Source organism: Talpa occidentalis, unplaced genomic scaffold, assembly GCF_014898055.3.
Source record: "Talpa occidentalis isolate TD23 unplaced genomic scaffold, MPIMG_talOcc4v2.1, whole genome shotgun sequence".
NCBI classification, from domain to species: Eukaryota; Metazoa; Chordata; class Mammalia; order Eulipotyphla; family Talpidae; genus Talpa; species Talpa occidentalis.
Window position 1 is genome coordinate 105,336,349 of NW_026555331.1, and position 19,169 is coordinate 105,355,517.

Genomic DNA, 19,169 nt, shown 5'->3' on the forward strand with positions numbered 1-19,169 from the left:
TCAGTCTCATTTCTAATGACTCCAGTTGAGCATAAAAAAACTTAGTGATAAGAAGGCACCGTGATGCTCAGCTTATCCCAGGACCCTTCCAAACTTTATCCCTCCCCACACCTTCAGCGTGGCTGGAGTCTGGACTATAAAGACAGCCCAGATAAGGGGATGAACTTGCCTACTGAAGGCCTTTGCCTGCGTCTTTGTGCTCTGCAACAGTGCTCAAGAAAGCTTCCTCAACCTACTAAAGATAGAGCTTCCATATGATCCAGCAATTCCACCCCTAGTTATTTACCCAAAGGACACAGAAACATCAATTCCAAAGAGCACCTGCACCCCTATGTTTATAGCAGCACTATTTACAATAGCTAAGCTATGGAAACAACCCAAATGCCCAAAAATAGATAACTGGAAGATGTAGTACATATACACAATGGAATATTACTCAGCAATCAAAAAAGATAAACACAGCAATTTGCAGCAACATGGATGGAGCTGGAAGGGATCAGGCTCAGTGAAATAAGCCAGAAAGAAAAAGAAAAATACCGGATGGTCTCACTCATAGCAGGAATCTAGAAAACTTAAATAAGGGACCAGGAAAAAGAATAACTATAAGAAAGAAAAAATCAAAATCAACAAACAACTATGAACCAGAGACACACTATGGGGGGGTGGGGCATGGAAAGGAGGGATTGGGGTCAAAATAAGGGGGTTACAATTGTACGGAGAATATAAATTAAAAAAAAAAGAAAGGTTAAACAAATTCATGTGTGAGTCTCCTCTGGCTCCCCCTGGCCCACAGCGAGGTGTCTGATACTCTTGGCTTGTTCTGCCTGCAGGCCAGATTTATCCCAGTGTCAAGTGACCCCTTGCCCAAGCTTATAGCTTCACTGGTATGTCACAGAGCTATGGGTTGAACTCATGCTGGACCCCAAAGTATTGGTGGATATTATATCTCAATGAAAAAACAAAGAAAAGAATTCTTCTTGGGAAATGAAGCCCCCAGACTGCTAGTCTGTTAGTCAAAAGCTAGTGGATAAGGTTTTGCTTCATAATTGCTAGATTATCAGAGAATCATGGAATGTCTAGATTACAACATCCTTTCATATCTTTCATCTCTCTACACTTGCTATCAAGTGTGGATATAACTCTTTGCACGGTCCAGCAGCTCCATGTGCTAACTGCAAGGTCACTGTCTAATAAAAACAGTAACCAACATTTTATAGTACTTTACAATTTATGAAGTGTTTTTCCAGAGATCATCCATCTGATCCTCCTAATACCCTGCGAGGCAGATAAAGCTGATATTGTCTATGTTTTCTTTTTATAGTGAGAAAAATACTGTTTCCTTGCCCAAGATCACAGCACTAGTGAGCAAGGGAGCTGAGATCTAATTATCGATTTTCTAACAAAATCTGGTCCCCTGGCCACAATGTTAGATTTACCATAAATAATGCAGTCTTGCTTCTCAGGATTAAAAGCAAATTTAAGCCTAAATTAAAACGAACAAAAACCCTTACTTTTAGTACATTTAAGAGATTGCTTCAAGATTGGTAAGTGTGTGTGAGTGCCTTGAATTCATATTTTATTGTAAGAAATATTTAACTGTGAGAGGAAATTTTATGGTATTTGATATAGTTAATGAAACAGCCTTGCTTTCTCGTGGTGTCTGAACTCTCATAGCACTTTACAAAAACTGGTTTATGGCCTTTAAAATTCTACCTTCTATCACAGACTTGTCTATACGCCTCCCCTCCCTACTGGCCCTAGCATGGGGCCTGATGCCCTGTAGGTGCCCAGTGGCTGTACGAGGAAAGAATGAATGAATGAGAACAGTGTCCTCTGTTTCTGATCTTACCCCTGTGCATGCAGAAGCGGGAATCCCTTTTGAACAAGTTCTCTGTGACAGGTAATCAATCACTGTCCACAGGCCACTTTCCCCCAAGCAGCCTGTGAACAATGTCTTGTAAAGAGTCCTTGAATTCCCTCCGGCAGTTGCAATTCTACCCGTGTGGGTTTGGGTGCTCACCTCGTTCCTTCCCTACTCCTCAGCCTTCGGTGGAAGCGTCTGGGCCACATCCCTCAGAGCCCTGTGGCGCTGCCTGTCCCTTTCCCTTTCAGAAGAGTCTAGGTTCAGGGCTTCTTCCAGGACCTGCCCTGCCTTCTTGCTTAGGGAGGGGTCCTGGTTTGGGGAAAGCAGGGGCATTTAAAAAAGTTCACTTTCCCTTTCCATGCCAGTTTGGAGTAGCGACTGAAAATCGGTGCTGTCGTCTGGGGGCCGAGCCCTGGGGCCGAAGGAGCTGGCCTTCTGTTTGTTCGTGAATGGCCGGACCTTTGGATGAATCGGAGTCTGGTACAGTGTAACCTCTCGTGGGTGGTGGTTCAAGGAAAAGGCCTTTTCTTTCCATGTCCTTTTTCCAGTGTGTTTTAGTGGATTCGTAGGCTTCAGTGAGTGACTCTTTTGTTTCACAGGAAGTTGAGAAGGACATTAAAAACTTTTCTAGTCCATGGAAATGATTTAGTGATCTTCAACTAAACTACAGTGAACTACAGCTTACTTCTGCGCTTTTAAAATACAAATTTAATGATCCTTAAAGTGGTGAACTTGTGTTGAGAAGCAGACCTGAATTTTCTTATTCTGTCTCCAGTGAGATCAGTCTCCTCTGTTACATTAGCCAACAACGAGGCATCAATTTTTAATCTTCTGCCAACTGGTGGTGTTAAAATAATATCTGTGATGTGTTCTTTGTGTTTGTGTTTGGGTGTATACATATATTTAATATAGCTATTATATATTAAAATATATAAATATAAATGCATAAAAATATTATACAAATATATACACATAAACATCCCAACTTCTTAATAAGAAAGTTAACAAGTCAAAAGAGAGAAAAGTAAAATATTTGTGTGTGTGTCTTATTTTTTTTCCCTGTAAGTTTTCTTGCTGAGAAGTTGGTTAGGGGGCCAGTGCTTCCCTATTAAGTATTCTGCGAAATGATGGCTGACATCATTAAAATAGCAATGTTAAGACAGAATTTAGAAGCTTGTCATGTTCTCTACTGAAATTTAAAAAAGAAAAAGCCCAGATTCTTTGATTTATGCTTTTGATGGAGCAAAAATGTGAAATAAACAAAGCAATTATCAGGAGCGAAAAGGCATCTGAGCAAGAACGATATTTCCACCTTGGGCCAGTGCTTTATTTTGCGACTGTTGAGTCAACACTGCTCAAAGCAGTGTGGTAAGTTAACTGGAGAGTGGGGACTCTAAGGAGCCAAACTAGGATATTCACCTAAAAGAAACCCACCACATCACATACAAAACAACAGTCCAGCTAATACTAGCTCAGTTATCTGTATTCTCTTTGGGTTAAACCTAAAATGATATGCTTACGCTTAACGTTTTGGCAACGGACTCTAGCCTTCCTTCACACTGAGAAGGGATGATCATTTCACATACTTTTCTGAATATTCATAATTTTTTGTTGGCATTGAATCTGGTCTCATCCTAGAGCTTAATTTTGCCAATCTTTTCAGAGCTGTTCAGAAAGTATATAAAAGTAGGTTGACATTTACTCCTTTATCTTCATTTCCTCTGCTATATACTGACTTTCTTTGTATTGTCTTATTCTTACCCTTCTCATACTCTTCTTACTTTATCTTTTTACTTCTAAACCAGGGGCAGTGGGACTCATACTATTACTACTTTTGCAAAAGTTGTGCTATTGGCTATTGGGCCGGGAGACTTGAGTGTTGCATAGGGCTGCCCATTGCAGAATATTTCACACCCCGGCCCCCACCTATTAAATGCCAATAGTGACCCCCAGTAACAGTGGCAAATAAAAACTGGCTTCACATTTTTCAGTTCTCCTTACTAGGCTATGTGAGGAAATTATGCCTTCTTTAGGAAGGCAGATGAAAATTGTGCTAGTATTTAGAAATAGAACCTTACTAGAATGCTGGCAGAATTTTCACATGTCATAGATTTATGTCATAGATTTATAATGTGGCCTTTAAGTGACCTACCACTACTGTCAGATGTTCACATGCTTGACATTGGAAGCATAGCGTGTTAGGAACCTGAAGCGAGTTTACGGGTGTAATTTCACCTCGTCTTCAGCAGACACTGTGGGATGTAGCAGGCTCCTAATACAACTGCTGAGTACTTCAGACGGGACTTAGGAGTGCCTGAACCTCTACTGGAGTTAATGGGAAAAAGCTCCCAGTTATTCAGTCATTTTCTAATGTCTTTTAATAGTAAGTCAGTAACAATAATCAAGATTTCATAGGAAGATGAAATAGAGTCTTATCAGGCCCTGAAGAAAACAGAGAGGTCTTGGCCTGATCACCACTGTGTTTAATGTATGCAGGTTCATGTTTTGTAACTCAGATTCATGCACAAGAGAGAAAATTTCTTGGGTGTTTTGATTAAGTAGTACTTTAGCCAACGTATTCGATGGATAAACTGGATGTTATTGCTGGAGATGCAAGGATATTTATATGAGACAAAGAGATAAAGAAAATTCAATAAAAATTGCTTGAATGTCTGAAAATAAAACCAAGACTAGAAATCTGTAACTAAAATTTCAGAATATTTGAAAATATTCATTTTTGCATAGAAACAGCTCAAAGACTGAATGCATCCAAAATATCTTAAAAATTATCCAAACGCAAAGAAGTCCTATTTGGGAATGTATTTTTAATTCTAAGGAGGCAGACTTTGAAGACTAGGATGAGGAAGAAAATAAAGAAAGCGCTGTATTTTAGATTTTTTTCTCGATTTTCTAAAGACAAATTGTTTTAGACCAGTTGAAGAACATACCCAGTTTTACATTTAATCTTTGCTATCATAGTTTTTCCTTTTAGGATTTCATGGGACAATTATTTTAAATGGAAATGTAACACTTTCTGGGAAGGTAAAGACGACAATGTCGACTGAACCCCTGATCACCTCTTGTTCCAATTTTACTTTTTTCCCCCCTTTCTTTTCTCTTCATTTTGTTAATATCTGGAGCAGGTGAAAAGGAAGAATTTCTTGCTTTTCAGCATGTCTTCTGAGATTTTGTTCAGTCCCATTAGAAACAAGCCAAGTGATTGGGTTACATTCAATATTTCCTTTAAAATCTGAGAATCTTTACTGTAGTGTTTTGTTAACCACATGCATGTCAAATAAATTTTGCTAGCCCTACAAAAAATATATTATGCTTGATGGGAGCAAGAAGAGGCATCAGGACCAAACTGTACACACCTGATTCCAGGCAGGCGCACCACAGTGACCTACTCTGCCCCGTGCCGCTGATACCCAACTCTGGCGCTTTAGTTCAGTTCTGAACTATTGAACCTCTAAATAGGGAAGCTGTAAGACAGGAGCTTGCAAAACATAAGTAGAAATTAGTCAGTAACTTTGAAAAGAGGCCTCATAGCCCAAGAAACATATGGAAAAATTAAAATATAAAAAGAGGAATCTAACATGAAAACCCAATCCCACTGGAATGTTTTTTCATACACTGTGGAAACGCCACATAAATAAGACCACAAACCTCTGCAGCAGTGCATGAGAGGGGGCTCCTGCAAGGACCTGTTAGGGGAGTAAGGTCCCCGCCAATTGCCAGAGACAAAAGCTGTTGGAAAGGTTTCCTCCTGGGAACAGTAAGCCAGGTTGGGAGAGAATTTCAGACAGTACCTTAGCATGATGCTATGTGTGAACCAATCCTAAAGAGGGTTGCAGAACTCTGGACTTTTGGGATACTAGTGGATGGCAAGCTTCTTTTAAGCACGATGATTTTCTGGTTTTAATGCAATAGCAATATTGAATGGCAGTGTTACTGCACGTAAAGTTCAGGACTTCCGGGGAAGATTCTGGCTGTAAACTGCTCAGTAACACACCCTGTTCTCGCCAAGTTCTGGTGAAATTTTCACTTAGAAGGTACAGCCCCAACTTTTGGGCTTGTTCCCTGTGCAAATCTCTGGTTTGGAAACTTTGCAGCATTCAAGGCGTTTCAAGCTGGAGGGCTGAAATGTCACTTTTAAGGCAGGGTTAAAGAGGTCACACAGCTGCAAATAATAATAGCCCAATGAAATTCAGATTCTAGCTGCAGCCCACTTCAAGAATAACATGAAACAGGAAACAAGCCTACTAGATCTTTTACCAGTCAAGCTAGGAAGAACGAAAGTGATAAAATGAATGTGTGTGTGATCAAGAGACAGATAGACAGACAGACAGAGACATAAATAACAAAACAAAGACACACACAGAAAGAGACCTGCAAAGAGAGAGTCTTGGAGTTTTCAAAGAAAGACACAGAAAAACAAGGTCAAAAATACACGAACACAGAGACAGATACTAAGGCACACAAAATGATTGGCTTTCTTGGACTGAAATTCAAGGATGTTTATTTCTCTATTCAATATTCTGATTTGAAAGATAAAAATTTATTTGAAGTAAAAGTGCTTTACTTTTCTTATTTTGAAGTTAGCATCCATTAATTATTTTTTCAAATATCTCCTTGATGGTCCTGTTTTACCAAAATTGTCCTGTTTTACAGATGAGCAAAAAGAAAGAAAGAAAGAAAAGTATAATAGCCTTCCCAAAGAAAGAAAAGAAAGAACACCTTTGCTCCAAACTGAATATATAATTCCTTTCCAACAGCTAGCCATGTGTAGGAAAACCATCCTGCATCCTTGACTTTAAAATAGAATCAGGCAGCTTAGAATCAAATAACTTACAGTGTGTTGTTGGTGGGTTTGTGTTGGCTTATTATTGTGTGCAGCCCTTTGCCTTTTTGGCCAATATGTTGAGAGAAATATTTGCTTTCTTTTAGAAACATGAAGTACAAATTGGCAATTCCCTTAACTAAGTTAATTAACAAACCACTTTTGTTCCCAGCAACAAAGGAGACTGATCTGGACTATCACACAGTATGGCTAACTCAGGATGCTCCTGTTTGTTAGCTGTCTTTGGCACTTGAAGGACTACTTTCCTCTTGTGCAATGCTTTCAGCCATCTAGTGAGCTCAGGGAGGTAGCCAGGTCTGTTTCATGTGAGTTCGGCCAAACAGCCGATCCCCATTCATAGCAGGGCAGTAAATGCTGGCAGGTGGTGTTAAGATGGAATTAAAAGTCAAGGCCCCCTTCAGATCTATAATGCATTCATATTTAAGATTAACCATACCAGTGCTGATGGGGCTGTATTGAATGTATCAGTATTCCTCTGGGTGTTCATTTGTATTTACAGTTTCAGTTTGCAACTTTAAAGTTTCCAGAATTTTTAGTATTGAAAAGAGTGTGGCCAGATATTCCGATTAAAACAAGGTTTTAAATTCCATATCACTGTATGAATCTACCTGCTGTTATTGGGGGGAAATTTGTGCCATTCCACTAATATTGAAGTTTGATGTTAATTAAGGATCAGTAATGGCTCCCTGTGATTTACATGGGATTACAGCAAACCAGATTAAAGGGTATTTTTCCCTCTGAACTCAGTTGTTGCCCTTAAGTTTAAAAAATATGTATTTATAATATTTGTGTACACTATCCACATTTTTAGTAACATTGTTTTGCGATGTTTGCCCCTCATGAAATGGTATTTCCAAGTACATCCCCAGATGCCTGGCAAAGCTTTTGAATGGCTTGCAACAACCATTGTGGAAGATTTCCCATTTTAGACCAGGAGGAATTTGTGGGGTCAAATAGTGAACAATGAAGAGATTCTTGCTCATTGGGCGGCCAGAGGCATCCAGTGGCAGTTGAGGGTTTGAATTGTAAATCAAGCCTGTCATCTCCTTGTCAACTACAAAAAACCTCTACTCATTTTATTAGGGTTTGTTATTAGGGTTTTGTGTTGTTTTCAAAAAATTTGAGGGCAAACTAAATTCACGAGGCATTCGTTCTAAGTGAACTTTGAAAGGAGCCACAAAAAATAGTACTATTTAGAAACTCTTAAATCATGACAGAGCCTACTACAATTATGACTGTATCTAATCAAAGTTAAGAGTCAATTAGTGTTTCTCAAAGGGTGCACTGTTGGGGTCATAAGCAGCCATATGTGGTTAATAGACTGTACTTTGGTAGTTTTAATGTCAATGGCAATTATTTAAGAGGCTGGCTTTGTAATGCATTAATATATTTACATGAGAAATTTAGTGAAAACTAGCTTTACCTTGTTTTTTTCACCAAAAGCAACTTTGACTTTTTCTTATTAAATCTGGTGAGACTTTTTTTCTGGCCATGATTGGGAACAGGTAGAAAGATAGCCTGTACAACCTTGTCTCACTGAAAACTTGGTTTTGGTCCAAATATTTTGAGAACCACTGCCTTAGAAGTAGAGAAAATGGGGCCTCCCTGGTGGCGCAGCGTTTGAGCGCTGTGTTGCAAAGCTGCCCGCAGCCTCTGTAGCACCGGTTCAATCCCGGGCCACTGGGTGAGGGTCCCACATGGTGCGCAGACCTCTCCTGCCGCCCTCTGCTCCCCTCAGCAGTGTATTTCGTCGGACTGCCTGTTCTGTTCCCTGCTCTGGCTCTGGTGAATTCTTTCACCCTCCCGCGCCTCTGACTGTACCCAGTGCTTGTATAAATAAATAAATAAATAAATAAATAAATCTTTTAAAAAAAAAGTAGAGAAAATGCAATCTGTTTGGGTTTCTTATGATGATTCAGGATTCATCATCCATCCCACCAACATTTACAAAATGCCTACTATGTCAGCTCTAAGCAATGGAGCCTGAGGATGGCAATTGCTGAGCAAAACTTGATTCATTAAAATATTCCAAGTAGTAAAACAATTGAATGGGAAATTTGAGGATAAGGTCTGACTGCTGAGGATCAAATGCAGAACAACCTGGCTAAAATCATGCCTGAGTAATTTGCCCTCACTTGATGGATGATAAAAGAATATACACAGGGCTTTAGTAGGAGTCTGCTTGAGAGAATAATTATTACAATATGTGCTAGAAAAGAACCATAATCATAGACCATAAAAACAGACCATGGCTCTTGACTGATCCATCAGACCAGATCGTACTAGTTGATAAAAGTAACGAAACCTGCGTGGTGGCTGGTGCCATTTAGTAAAACGATCAGAAACACCTACACAGAAAGGAATGAACAAGGGCGTGCTGTTTGTAGAGGGCTAAATGTGGGAACTGCAGAGCATCAAAATAAAGCAGTTGAGGTTCACACGCTTATGTATACACACCCACTCATCCCAGAATTTATTAATCACTTAAAACTTATTTTAGTTTGGCAACTGCCATTTTAGCATTGGGCACTTACTCCAATATTATGTTACAAAACGTTTGGTTCATGGCATCCATAGCTTACAATGAATCAATACAGATTCATTTATGTTTAAAAGATAAAGTAATAAAATGACAGCAGCAACTCAGCTGAAAATATTGATGACTGAACTCTAAACTCTTTGAGGACAGGTTCCGTATTTCTGATTGACCATATTCCTCTACACATAACATCCATGTTATGAAGTGTCTATAAGACAGACAAATCTGTATGGTTGAACCTTGTCCTATCTCCAAGTACCAGCATCACAGATTAATTTTATGGTATTTGTTGTAACTCATGTACAGTTTGCAACCAATAATTCAAATATGGTAGTTAGTATTGATGTCAAGCAGGATTACTAAACTATTAACATCATGGACCTCAATTTATGGAGAGTCAACATTTTGGAGGATTCGTTTTGCAACAGAGTTGTAATTTTGTCTCTCCTCACACTTAGATGGCAGAGCTCCTTCCTCACTTTGCTTTATTAATGGCTCTCATAACAGTTACCAATAGCATTTGCAATCCTGGCCACTTTTATGAGTTGGGCATGAATCTGATCATTATCACCAGTGACTAGTGTTGGATGTAGGCTTTGGTGTATTCATGCAGAGCTCTCCCATTTCACTATCATGTCATCTTAATATTAGCTAGTAATATGATTGTTGATATTGCCATTCTTTCATTATTTTAGCAACTGCTCACAAAACTTCCTCCCACATCTAAACACACACATTAAATGTTCTATGATAAGTGATCAAACAAATGAGTTAGGAGAAGTTATTTTAATTACCTATGACTTTCTTCAGATAAGGAAAATGGAAAATGTCCAGATAATCTGTGTTTTTCTCTCCTTCTCATAGATTAAAAGAGTTTTAACAGTATGCCTGATACCCAAGAGCTGTCAAATGATGCTAAGTTACTTGTGTGGATAAGTGACCAGTGGAAAGTCATCCCAAGTAGAGAATGCAAAGGGCGTTGGTGAAAATTGTGTGATGAGCTGGAATAGTGTGAAGAGACTTTACAGTTTTTTTTTTTTAAGATTTATTTATTTATACAAGCTCTGGGTATAGTCAGAAGCGCGGGAAGGTGAGAGAATTCACTAGAGCCAGAGGGGAGAGCAGAGCAGGCAGACTGACGAAATACACTGCTGAGGGGAGCAGTGGGCGTGGCAGGAGAGGTCTGTGCACCATGTGGGACCCTCGCCAGTGGCCGCCGGGGATCGAACCGGTGCTGCAGAGGCAGTGGGCAGCTTCGCAGCCCAGCGTTCAACCGTTGCGCCACCAGGGGAGGCCCAAGGCTTTTCAGTTTTGTTTTTTTTTTTGAAAGATTTATTTTTATTTATTTATGCAAGCACTGGGTACAGCCAGAAGCGCGGTAGGGTGAAAGAATTCACCAGAGCCAGAGCAGGGAGCAGAGCAGGCAGAAGGACCGAAGTACACTGCTGAGGGGAGCAGCGGGCGGCAGGAGAGGTCTGCACGCCATGCAGGACCCTCCTCCGGGGCCGGGGAGCAGCCGGGGATCCAACCGGCTCTGCAGAGGCTGCGGGCAGCTTCGTAACCCAGTGCTCAACCGCTGCGCCACCGGGGAGGCCCGACTTTACAGTTTTTATTTGTTTTGTTTTTTAATATTTGTCACTGTGATGTTATTTAAAGCTTGTCTTTTCACTTTATGTTTTAGAAATGTGAAAGTATGCATTTATTTCCCAAAGGATATAGGTGAAATTCATCAATCTTGAGGGCAGGGTGTAATGACCTATAAAATAAAATTGTTTTTCTGCAAGACAGTGAAGGTTCCATGTAATAAGGGTGACTGACTATTCCATGAGTTGGATGGAGTAGAGTTCCCACTTTTAGGGGTGAAGGTGATTTGGGAGTCCTTTGGATTCATCTACAAGCAGCATTTTATGGAAGCAAATTACTTCCTGTGATCAGACACAAAGCAGCAGTTTTTAGTTTCCTGATAGAATCATGTCCCACCAGTAGCCCGTGTAACTTATATAAACTCAATTCTAGAACTGATTTAAAAAATGAGTTAAGTTGTAGCACTTAAATTTGCATAGTACTCCTTATGATATTTAATTTTTTAAATGTTACTGTATAAGGTTGGTAGCCACATAACCATATATACTGTACTTTTATCAGTTTGGGGAACAATTGCAATCTTGATTATGCTCAGTGTTTACCTAGCAAAGATTAGGAGCCAATGCAGACATATGGAAAGACCCCTCTATAATTTAACATATCTCTGTGATCCTAACATTAGAATTTCCCCTGCAAAGCTACTTATCTGGGGCAAAGGGCAGTGGTCTTAATCTAATAGTAATTTCAAGTCAGCCTGTAAAGCCAAATTTACAAAATGTCCACGGTAATGTGTTTTGCATTTTCTCATTTCTATTTGCCCCTCCATAACTGGGATCACTTTGGTCTTGCCTGTTGTGAAAGGGAGTTGAAAGCCATGGTTTGCCACCAGGGTCATTTCAAAGTTGGCTGTAGGCGGCTGTGTGCCCCATGCTCACTCTGAAGCTCCATAGGAGGATGGCAGGTGAATCGCTTGACCTGTTACTCAGGTCAGGGGTGGCCTTTACACTGACACAAAGCCAGTTCCTGACCTTCCTCCTGCTGTCCTAAATAGCTAGTCCCAAAGGACCAGTGTGAACTTAGTCTTGGAGTCTTCTTGCAACCACCCAGCAGGTGGATTTCTACAGTCAATATTTCTGCTAAAACAGCCCCATTTTCCTGCGAAGTACAATAAATGTGCACTCAGGAAATCAGCAGCAAGGCGGGCCCTGTGTTCAGTGGCATGTTTTTCTCATCTATTTTGGGAATTAGCCTAGAAAGGGTGCTCCAAGTGATTGCCTTTCTCATGTTTCCCGGGCAGAAGAAGGAGATATTCATGAATTTCTGTTTTCCTTCCTCCCTCTCCCCCAACCCTTCAGCTTTATGAGGAATCCAAGATGAATTTGGAGCAGGAGAGGCCATTTGTCTGCAGTGCCCCAGGCTGCTCCCAGGTGAGTGTTGGAATACTCTGCTGGGACTTCCAGGGTTGGACCTTCTGACAGGGAAACAACTCTCACTTAGCAATCATGCCTTAGCAATCAAGACACTGTCAAAGTCCCCTCACCTTCTTTACCATCATCGCCATCATCATCGTTATTATTTTCCACATTGAACAGTTTGGACTACTTCTCTCATGGCCTCTGAAATACATCAGTGCTGGTCATTTCCATCCATAACTTTCCCTTGAAAGTAAGCCAGATGCATCCTTCTGACCAGATGTTCAGGACTGTTATATCAGAAAGAGGGTAGAAGGTGCCTGCTTTTATAATAGTCACTTGAGTGCTGAACCCTTAGATTGCCAGTGAGATAGCTCAACAACGGAGACAGAATTTTCTTTTGTTTTTCTCTTTGAGTACATTAAACTTCCTATAACTCATGTAGAATCCACAGTTTTTTCCATTTGTTTAATTATTAAAAGGGGAAATTGGTTTGTGTGCTGGATAAAACATCATTCGGCATCTGATGGCTTCCATCCAGTGGGATCCTTGTGGGTGCAGTGTTTAGTGTAGGGCCTGCACACAGTAAGTGCTCAGTTCATGTCCACTGCTGTTACTGTTACTCTGCTGTGACTGCCACTGTCATAGTGGGCCAATCTCTTTGAAAGAAATTGGAACTGTCTATCACCTACAATCAAAGATAAAGATAATATGTTATCTTTGGAATTTGCTGGCGACATTTCTTCTATACTTGATCCTCTGGCTACCTTCTCATTGTAGTCATTGGAAAATGAGCACATGTGGTGGGTCTCATGCCAAGATTTCCATTTTATGGGATGTGGGTGAAGCTTAGAACTCAGAGACAACATCTCTCCTACATGGGTTAGTGAAGCTCTCTTTCCCCAAACCACTCAGTGGTTTCAGGTGGAACTGAGTCCCAGCTCCTGCCTGTGTCTGCAGTGGGCTGTCAGTGTGGGTTAGGGCAGTGTCTAGGAGTCAATGCGAGGTGATGCCCCTGGAAAGCCCTTCCTACTACATCTCCCGAGGGAGTTTGTGGTGGGTTCTGGGAGTCTTCTGGAGGCAAGATGCCACAGGAGTAGGAGGCGTCATTGCTGGTGCTGCCTTGCCATGTTGCTGGTGACGTCAGCTACTGAGTGAGAAACTAGAGTCCTTTACTCAGGTTCTGGCAGGAGCTTTTGTGTAAGTGTTGATTTGTAACCTATAAATCAGAAAAGAAATAGAGAAAATTATTTGGAATTTCAACTATTTTCAGCAGGTCATTTTTGGAGGTTATTTTGAAGTGGTAAAGAATGGGAAAACACAGATTCATTAGTCACTGGGAAAAATTCTATGAGGGCAGGACTCTCATTGTGAATGTAGAAAATTGCCTTCTGTAATTAAGATAAAATGTCTACTTATTTTTCTTAAAGAGAAGTCCCAATAGCCAGAGGGAATCAGATAATTTGAGCAGTTGCTTTGTTTTGACTGTGAACATATGACTAATTCCATTCAATTTGAGTGACTCAACATGTTTTTGTAGAGTCTGCTTATGCGTGCAAGGCAGGCATCCTTGCCTTCACAGAGCTTCCCGTCTAGGCTGTGATGCATCAAATCTGTAACCACATGATGTTTGAATCAATTAATTAGTGAAGTGCAACTTTCCATTAAGGAAGAGCCCAGGTCACTTGAAAAGTATCATTAAGGGGTTTATCAGGGAGGAGAATAGGGGCTTCTCTAAATAAGGGAGTTTAAGAGGATGGGATTCTCAAGACACTAGCAAAAGCCAAGGAGGGTTCATACTAAGTCAGGGACCCAGCAGTGTCTAAAGCTGTGAATTACAGTAAAAGAAGTCCTTTTGAGTCACTCGTACTTAGATGAGTCAGAGTGAGGATGCAGCAGAGAATTCATTGAATTATATGGCAGAATATCCCAAACTTGGAACTATAGACATCTGGAGCAGAATGATTTTTGTTGGGGTGGAGGGGACTGTCCTGTACAATATAGGACATTTAGCAGCATTCATGGCCTGTACTTCCCAGATCTCAGTAGCACTCCCTAGTTGTCGCCACCCCAAAAATATCTCCAGGCATTGCTTAATGCGTTTCCCTTGGTTTTAAACCAAATTGCCCCGGTTGTGAGCGATGGTCTGATGGTTTACATTTTGGCATTAGCCTCCCTTTTGGATCCCTTCACTTCTGGGAGGTCACCTACTTCTAATCGATGACCTCCCACTCTATTTCATGCCTTGCTCTCAGCCACACTTTCTCCTGTTTGGAATCAGGCAGAACATAAGTAAATAAATGCCACAGACATGTGGTCACTGGTGTCAGACTCTGCTAGAGCCAGGACAGTGAGAGTTCTGAGAAGAGGCTATTGGACTTGGCAGTTGGGTGCTTGCCTTCAACCTGTTGAGAGGAGTCCAGGAGGGGCCAAGTTGTAAGGGATTAATGAGTGAGCTAGTGGGTGGTGAGGAAGTGGAGGTGGCCAGCACAGAGGACTCTTTCAAGAGTGCTAGGGAGGGCCGGGAAGCATCGTGATATAATGGTAGCTTGAGAAGTAAGCAGCTTGAGAGAGTTTCTTTTTAAATTAAAAGTTAGCCAGGATGGATTTAGTTCAGGGTAGGGAGCAATGAGTATGCTGGCTTGAAGGACCACCACTGATCACAGAACATTTGTGGGGTGTAGAGGATCTTGAGAAAGAGAGGGGGTTGATTATTTCACTGATACAGAATGGAATGGAAATAGAATTTATGAAGTTGTATGCAAATTCTGAGATAGAAATGGTAATAAAAGTGGCAGGGTGTGCATTGTGAATGACCTTGACCTTCTCACTCAAGGAGAGTAGGTCATTTCCTTCAGTACACTGAGTGGACAGAGAAGTTTGGGTAAACATGGGAACTGAGGATTTACATAGGTTTTTGGTTTTAAGTAAAGTTCCAAGCCTCTCCCCTTCCAGTCCCTGCCAAATTTAAATGTAAAGATGCATCAAAAATTCATCATCTATTTCATGTGAAGTGTTTCTTTTTTCTTGACAAGCTGTTATAAAACTGTGTGTCTTTCCACTGAAATAGTTTTGGAATTGAGAAAATATAGTAGTTGCCCAGTGATTCCAAGGTTCCCGTGGTTAGATTATAGGAAATCACATTCTAGTCCATTGTAGTTTGGACATTAATGTGGCAACACTCTCTAGCATGGAACCCAAAGTGAGAAGAAAGGATGGCAGGAACCAAAAAAAGGGATGTAAATATGACTGATCGGTACTTGTACTGAATTGGAAATGGTGGGAGGACTCCATTTTTCCTCATTGGAAGGAAGCTTTGTTGTAAAAACCTGGGAGGTTTTTTGTTTTTTTGGATTATAGCTCATTAGACATTAGTTTCATCCCAGAAATGAAGAGAAATAAGTTTCTTTTGTTCTTTCTAATCTCACAAGGCCAAATTAATTTCAGTATTCCTTTGCCCTCCTCATTAACCAAGTGACTTCTCTCAGATCTGTATCTGTTACATACTCTACATTTTGGTTATTTATATTTGCTGCTATTTTACTACCTAGTTAAAAAAATCACAGATGTCCTATAGTATCATTTTTGTGAAGCAATTATTTGATAAGACATGTATTATCATGTAATATAAAATGAGATGCTGTGCAAATTATTATAATTTAATAAGCATTTTGGTTAATATTCTATTTTAAGCTATTATTTTACAGAGCTAAGATGTGTTTTACAAATATGAAATAAAAGGTATCATCATGTTATTTATTTATCATATTGATTATATATACCACAGAAAAAATTGCAACAAGAATTTCTACAGAAGACTAGGACATTTAACACACTTCTCAAACCACCATGTTAGAGTGTATTTGATGCTGTTACTGTATGACATCAGCATCAAATACACTCTAACATGGTGGTTTGAGAAGTGTGTTAAATCACTGTATAATGTATAGAACTTTAAGAGAATAAATAAATCAGCAGCAAAGGCCCAAATGTCATTGTAAATCAGACTTCTATATATTCAGAAATTTGGCATAAGTACCATACATTGTGAATTCTATCCTGTCCAGTTTATATGATATAAATGACAAATGAGTGATGTTTATTTGAAGAACTGCCTCTAGAATATTCTATAGGATTTAGTCCAGTGCATTCCTCCATTTTTGTGGACATAAATCTATGCTATATATAGGGGAGATTTTTACAAGGATAACCGAAACTTATAATGACTATCCTGAGAAACAGGGAAACTGAAAGATTTTCTGAATGTCAAAGATTCAGAGATGTTCAGTAGAGTTTATTGCATTTTGTTGTATTTTTGTTTGATTTTGATAAAGCAGATACTCTGTTTAGCTCAGCTATTAAGACATACCATTCATAGTCAGGATTGGTTAGGATCTGCAACCATACAATTTATCCTTCAAGTTTCAGTGGCTTAAAACAACAAAGACTTATTTCAGTTGCCCATTAGATTATTTCTGTTGTAAACTAACAGGACATTCTTTATAATGCTTCATTGTTCAGAAATTACCTTTGTAATCCATTGGAAATTTAGGACTGTGAGGGGCCATTCTTTCTTTTTTTTTTTTTTAGCATTTTTTTATTTATATATATATTTAAGATTTATTTTATTTATTGAAGAACTGGGGCACAGGTCAGAGGCACAGGAGGGTGAGAGAATTCACCAGAGACAGAGCAGGGAGCGGAACAGGCATACGGACCAAAGACAGTGCTGAGGGGAACAGTAAGCGAGACAGAAGAGGTCTGTTTCGCCATGTGGGCTTCTCCCTGGCCGTCCAGGAATCGAACTCGCACTGCAGAGACTGCAGGACAGCTTCACAGTTTGGCGCTCAACCCGCTGGGGAGGCCTGGGGCCATTACTTCTAATGTTGTGAATTGACTTGTTAAAGAGGAAAGCCAGGAGGAACGCTAGAAGGTCTTGCATCAGGAAGTAGATGCTGACATTCTGGGTGACATGTCATTTCTATTCATGACTCAATGGACAAATAGTCACATGGCCCCACCAACCAGAAGAGGGTCAGGCAATCCAGTCCTATTATGTGACCAGATGTCAGACAGCTGAAGAATTTTGGAAAAGCATTTTGACAACCATAATATCATTCTCTAGTAGTTAAAAACATAAATTGATGGCTTACTTCACTGTAAGGAGTATATAATACTAAAACTAACATCATATTACTATAAATCATATGTATAACTATTGAAAAATCAAATGAGTGTGTGATTTCTTCATAAGGAGAAACATATAATACTGATGTCATGGTACACATTCATAGATATGTCTGTTACATGACATGTAACTCTTTCCAAAGTCTGACATGAATCAAAATTCTTTTCCTACTTTATGCATTTCACCTTTTTGTTAATCTATAGATAATGCCATAATGTAGAGCATGCTTAATTATGCCATAGACTTAATTTTACACTGTTAATGTAGGATAGTAGCTACTAGAGAAAAGTTCCAAATAGTTTTTCAAAACTCTATTGCTACTCAAGTGTAAATTCACTTTTTTTTTTGGACATAGGTTCTCACAGGTTTCTCACAGGTATTGATAGAAAAGGGAGAATTTTACTTTTTGGATTCTTTGTGATCATAAATATTCATTCTAACGCTTTTATTCTAGAAATGTACAGCATATTTCCATTGTACATATTATTTTAATACTTTTTGTATTGCTCATTTACCTTTGTCTTTTTCATTCTTTAACTAATACAGAATTTAAAATCTACCCTCTGAAGCAAATCTTTACATAAGGAAATATATAGTTTACAGATGAATCATCACAGTTGGCTCTCTTTAAGCACTATGTGAGAAGTACAGACCTTTACTGTAGGAAAGGAAAGTTTCCCAGGAAAGGTATGGGAATGCAGAAAAGGGGGAAAGACCTCCTGTGTCTTTGTGGTGTTCAGCCAGAGTTTCCTGCAACACAATTAAGCCCCTGGTAAACTGTAACAGAAATAATGCCGCATATATTTGGATGGAACTCAAAGAAACATCCAAGAATATTTGTTCACATAAAATAATTTGTCATTTTCCTTACTCATGCTTTCACACTTTTTTAGAGTTATTTTTTTTTTTTTGGTTTGTTTTTCCTGTCATATTTGGATACTGAATAAATCTTTCCTCTATGATGGCAAATATGTATTACAAAACTGAATGGCTCCTCTCCCCTCTTTCTTTTTCTATTTGTCTGACAGCGCTTCCCAACAGAGGACCATCTGATGATTCACAGGCACAAGCATGAAATGACTTTGAAGTTCCCCTCAATAAAAACAGACAATATGTTATCAGGTAAGGAGCCATCAGGCAAAGAGGCTTTGGTGATCAGTTGAGCCATAAGCGAGAACCATCTTATGTTATGATAGGATGATTTCCACAAATAAATTCTGTGCCTTGAAAATATAGACTTCTAAGGTATAGCAGAGACTCAAAATAATGATTAGTAAAGATGTTATCGTGAATGTAATATTCACTCAAATTATAGCATGACATTTCATTTTCTGGAATGTGAAACATTTTCTATGAAACTTCACTCCATACAAGTATTTTTTAAGTCACGTATTAATAATAACTTAAGTAGCAAATACTAATTGAGCATCTGTGATGCACACAACACTTGTTCTGACTGCCATGGAGGTGCAAAGATTGATAGGAGTTCTGTTCTTGGGGATCTCACAATATACTATGCGTGGGGAACTTAGCTAAAAGAGGCCTGTCTGTGATAGTATCAAAGTGTTTTGTAGGGAAGAGTGCTATACACTTTAGTAGTAGGAGCTTTCTTTCTAGACTGAAGTGCTCAGTAAAGATTACCTTAAGAAATAGAACCTGCCTCTTAAGTGGGAGACTAGTGAGAACCCACAGAAACATAGCAAGTGCTCAGCAAATGTGAG

The 19,169-nt window shown here is 39.5% G+C and overlaps 1 protein-coding gene across 1 annotated transcript in view; it reads left to right on the forward strand.

The window, feature by feature from the left end:
- Window positions 1-19,169, forward strand: part of LOC119243806 (cyclic AMP-responsive element-binding protein 5-like) — a 155,479-nt gene that overhangs the window by 64,763 nt on the left and 71,547 nt on the right. Inside the window, exons 2-3 of the mRNA XM_037509725.1 lie at window positions 12,204-12,275; window positions 18,477-18,570. Of these exons, the coding sequence (XP_037365622.1) occupies window positions 12,222-12,275; window positions 18,477-18,570 (148 nt within the window). The 5' untranslated portion in view covers window positions 12,204-12,221. The remainder of the gene's footprint in view (window positions 1-12,203; window positions 12,276-18,476; window positions 18,571-19,169) is intronic.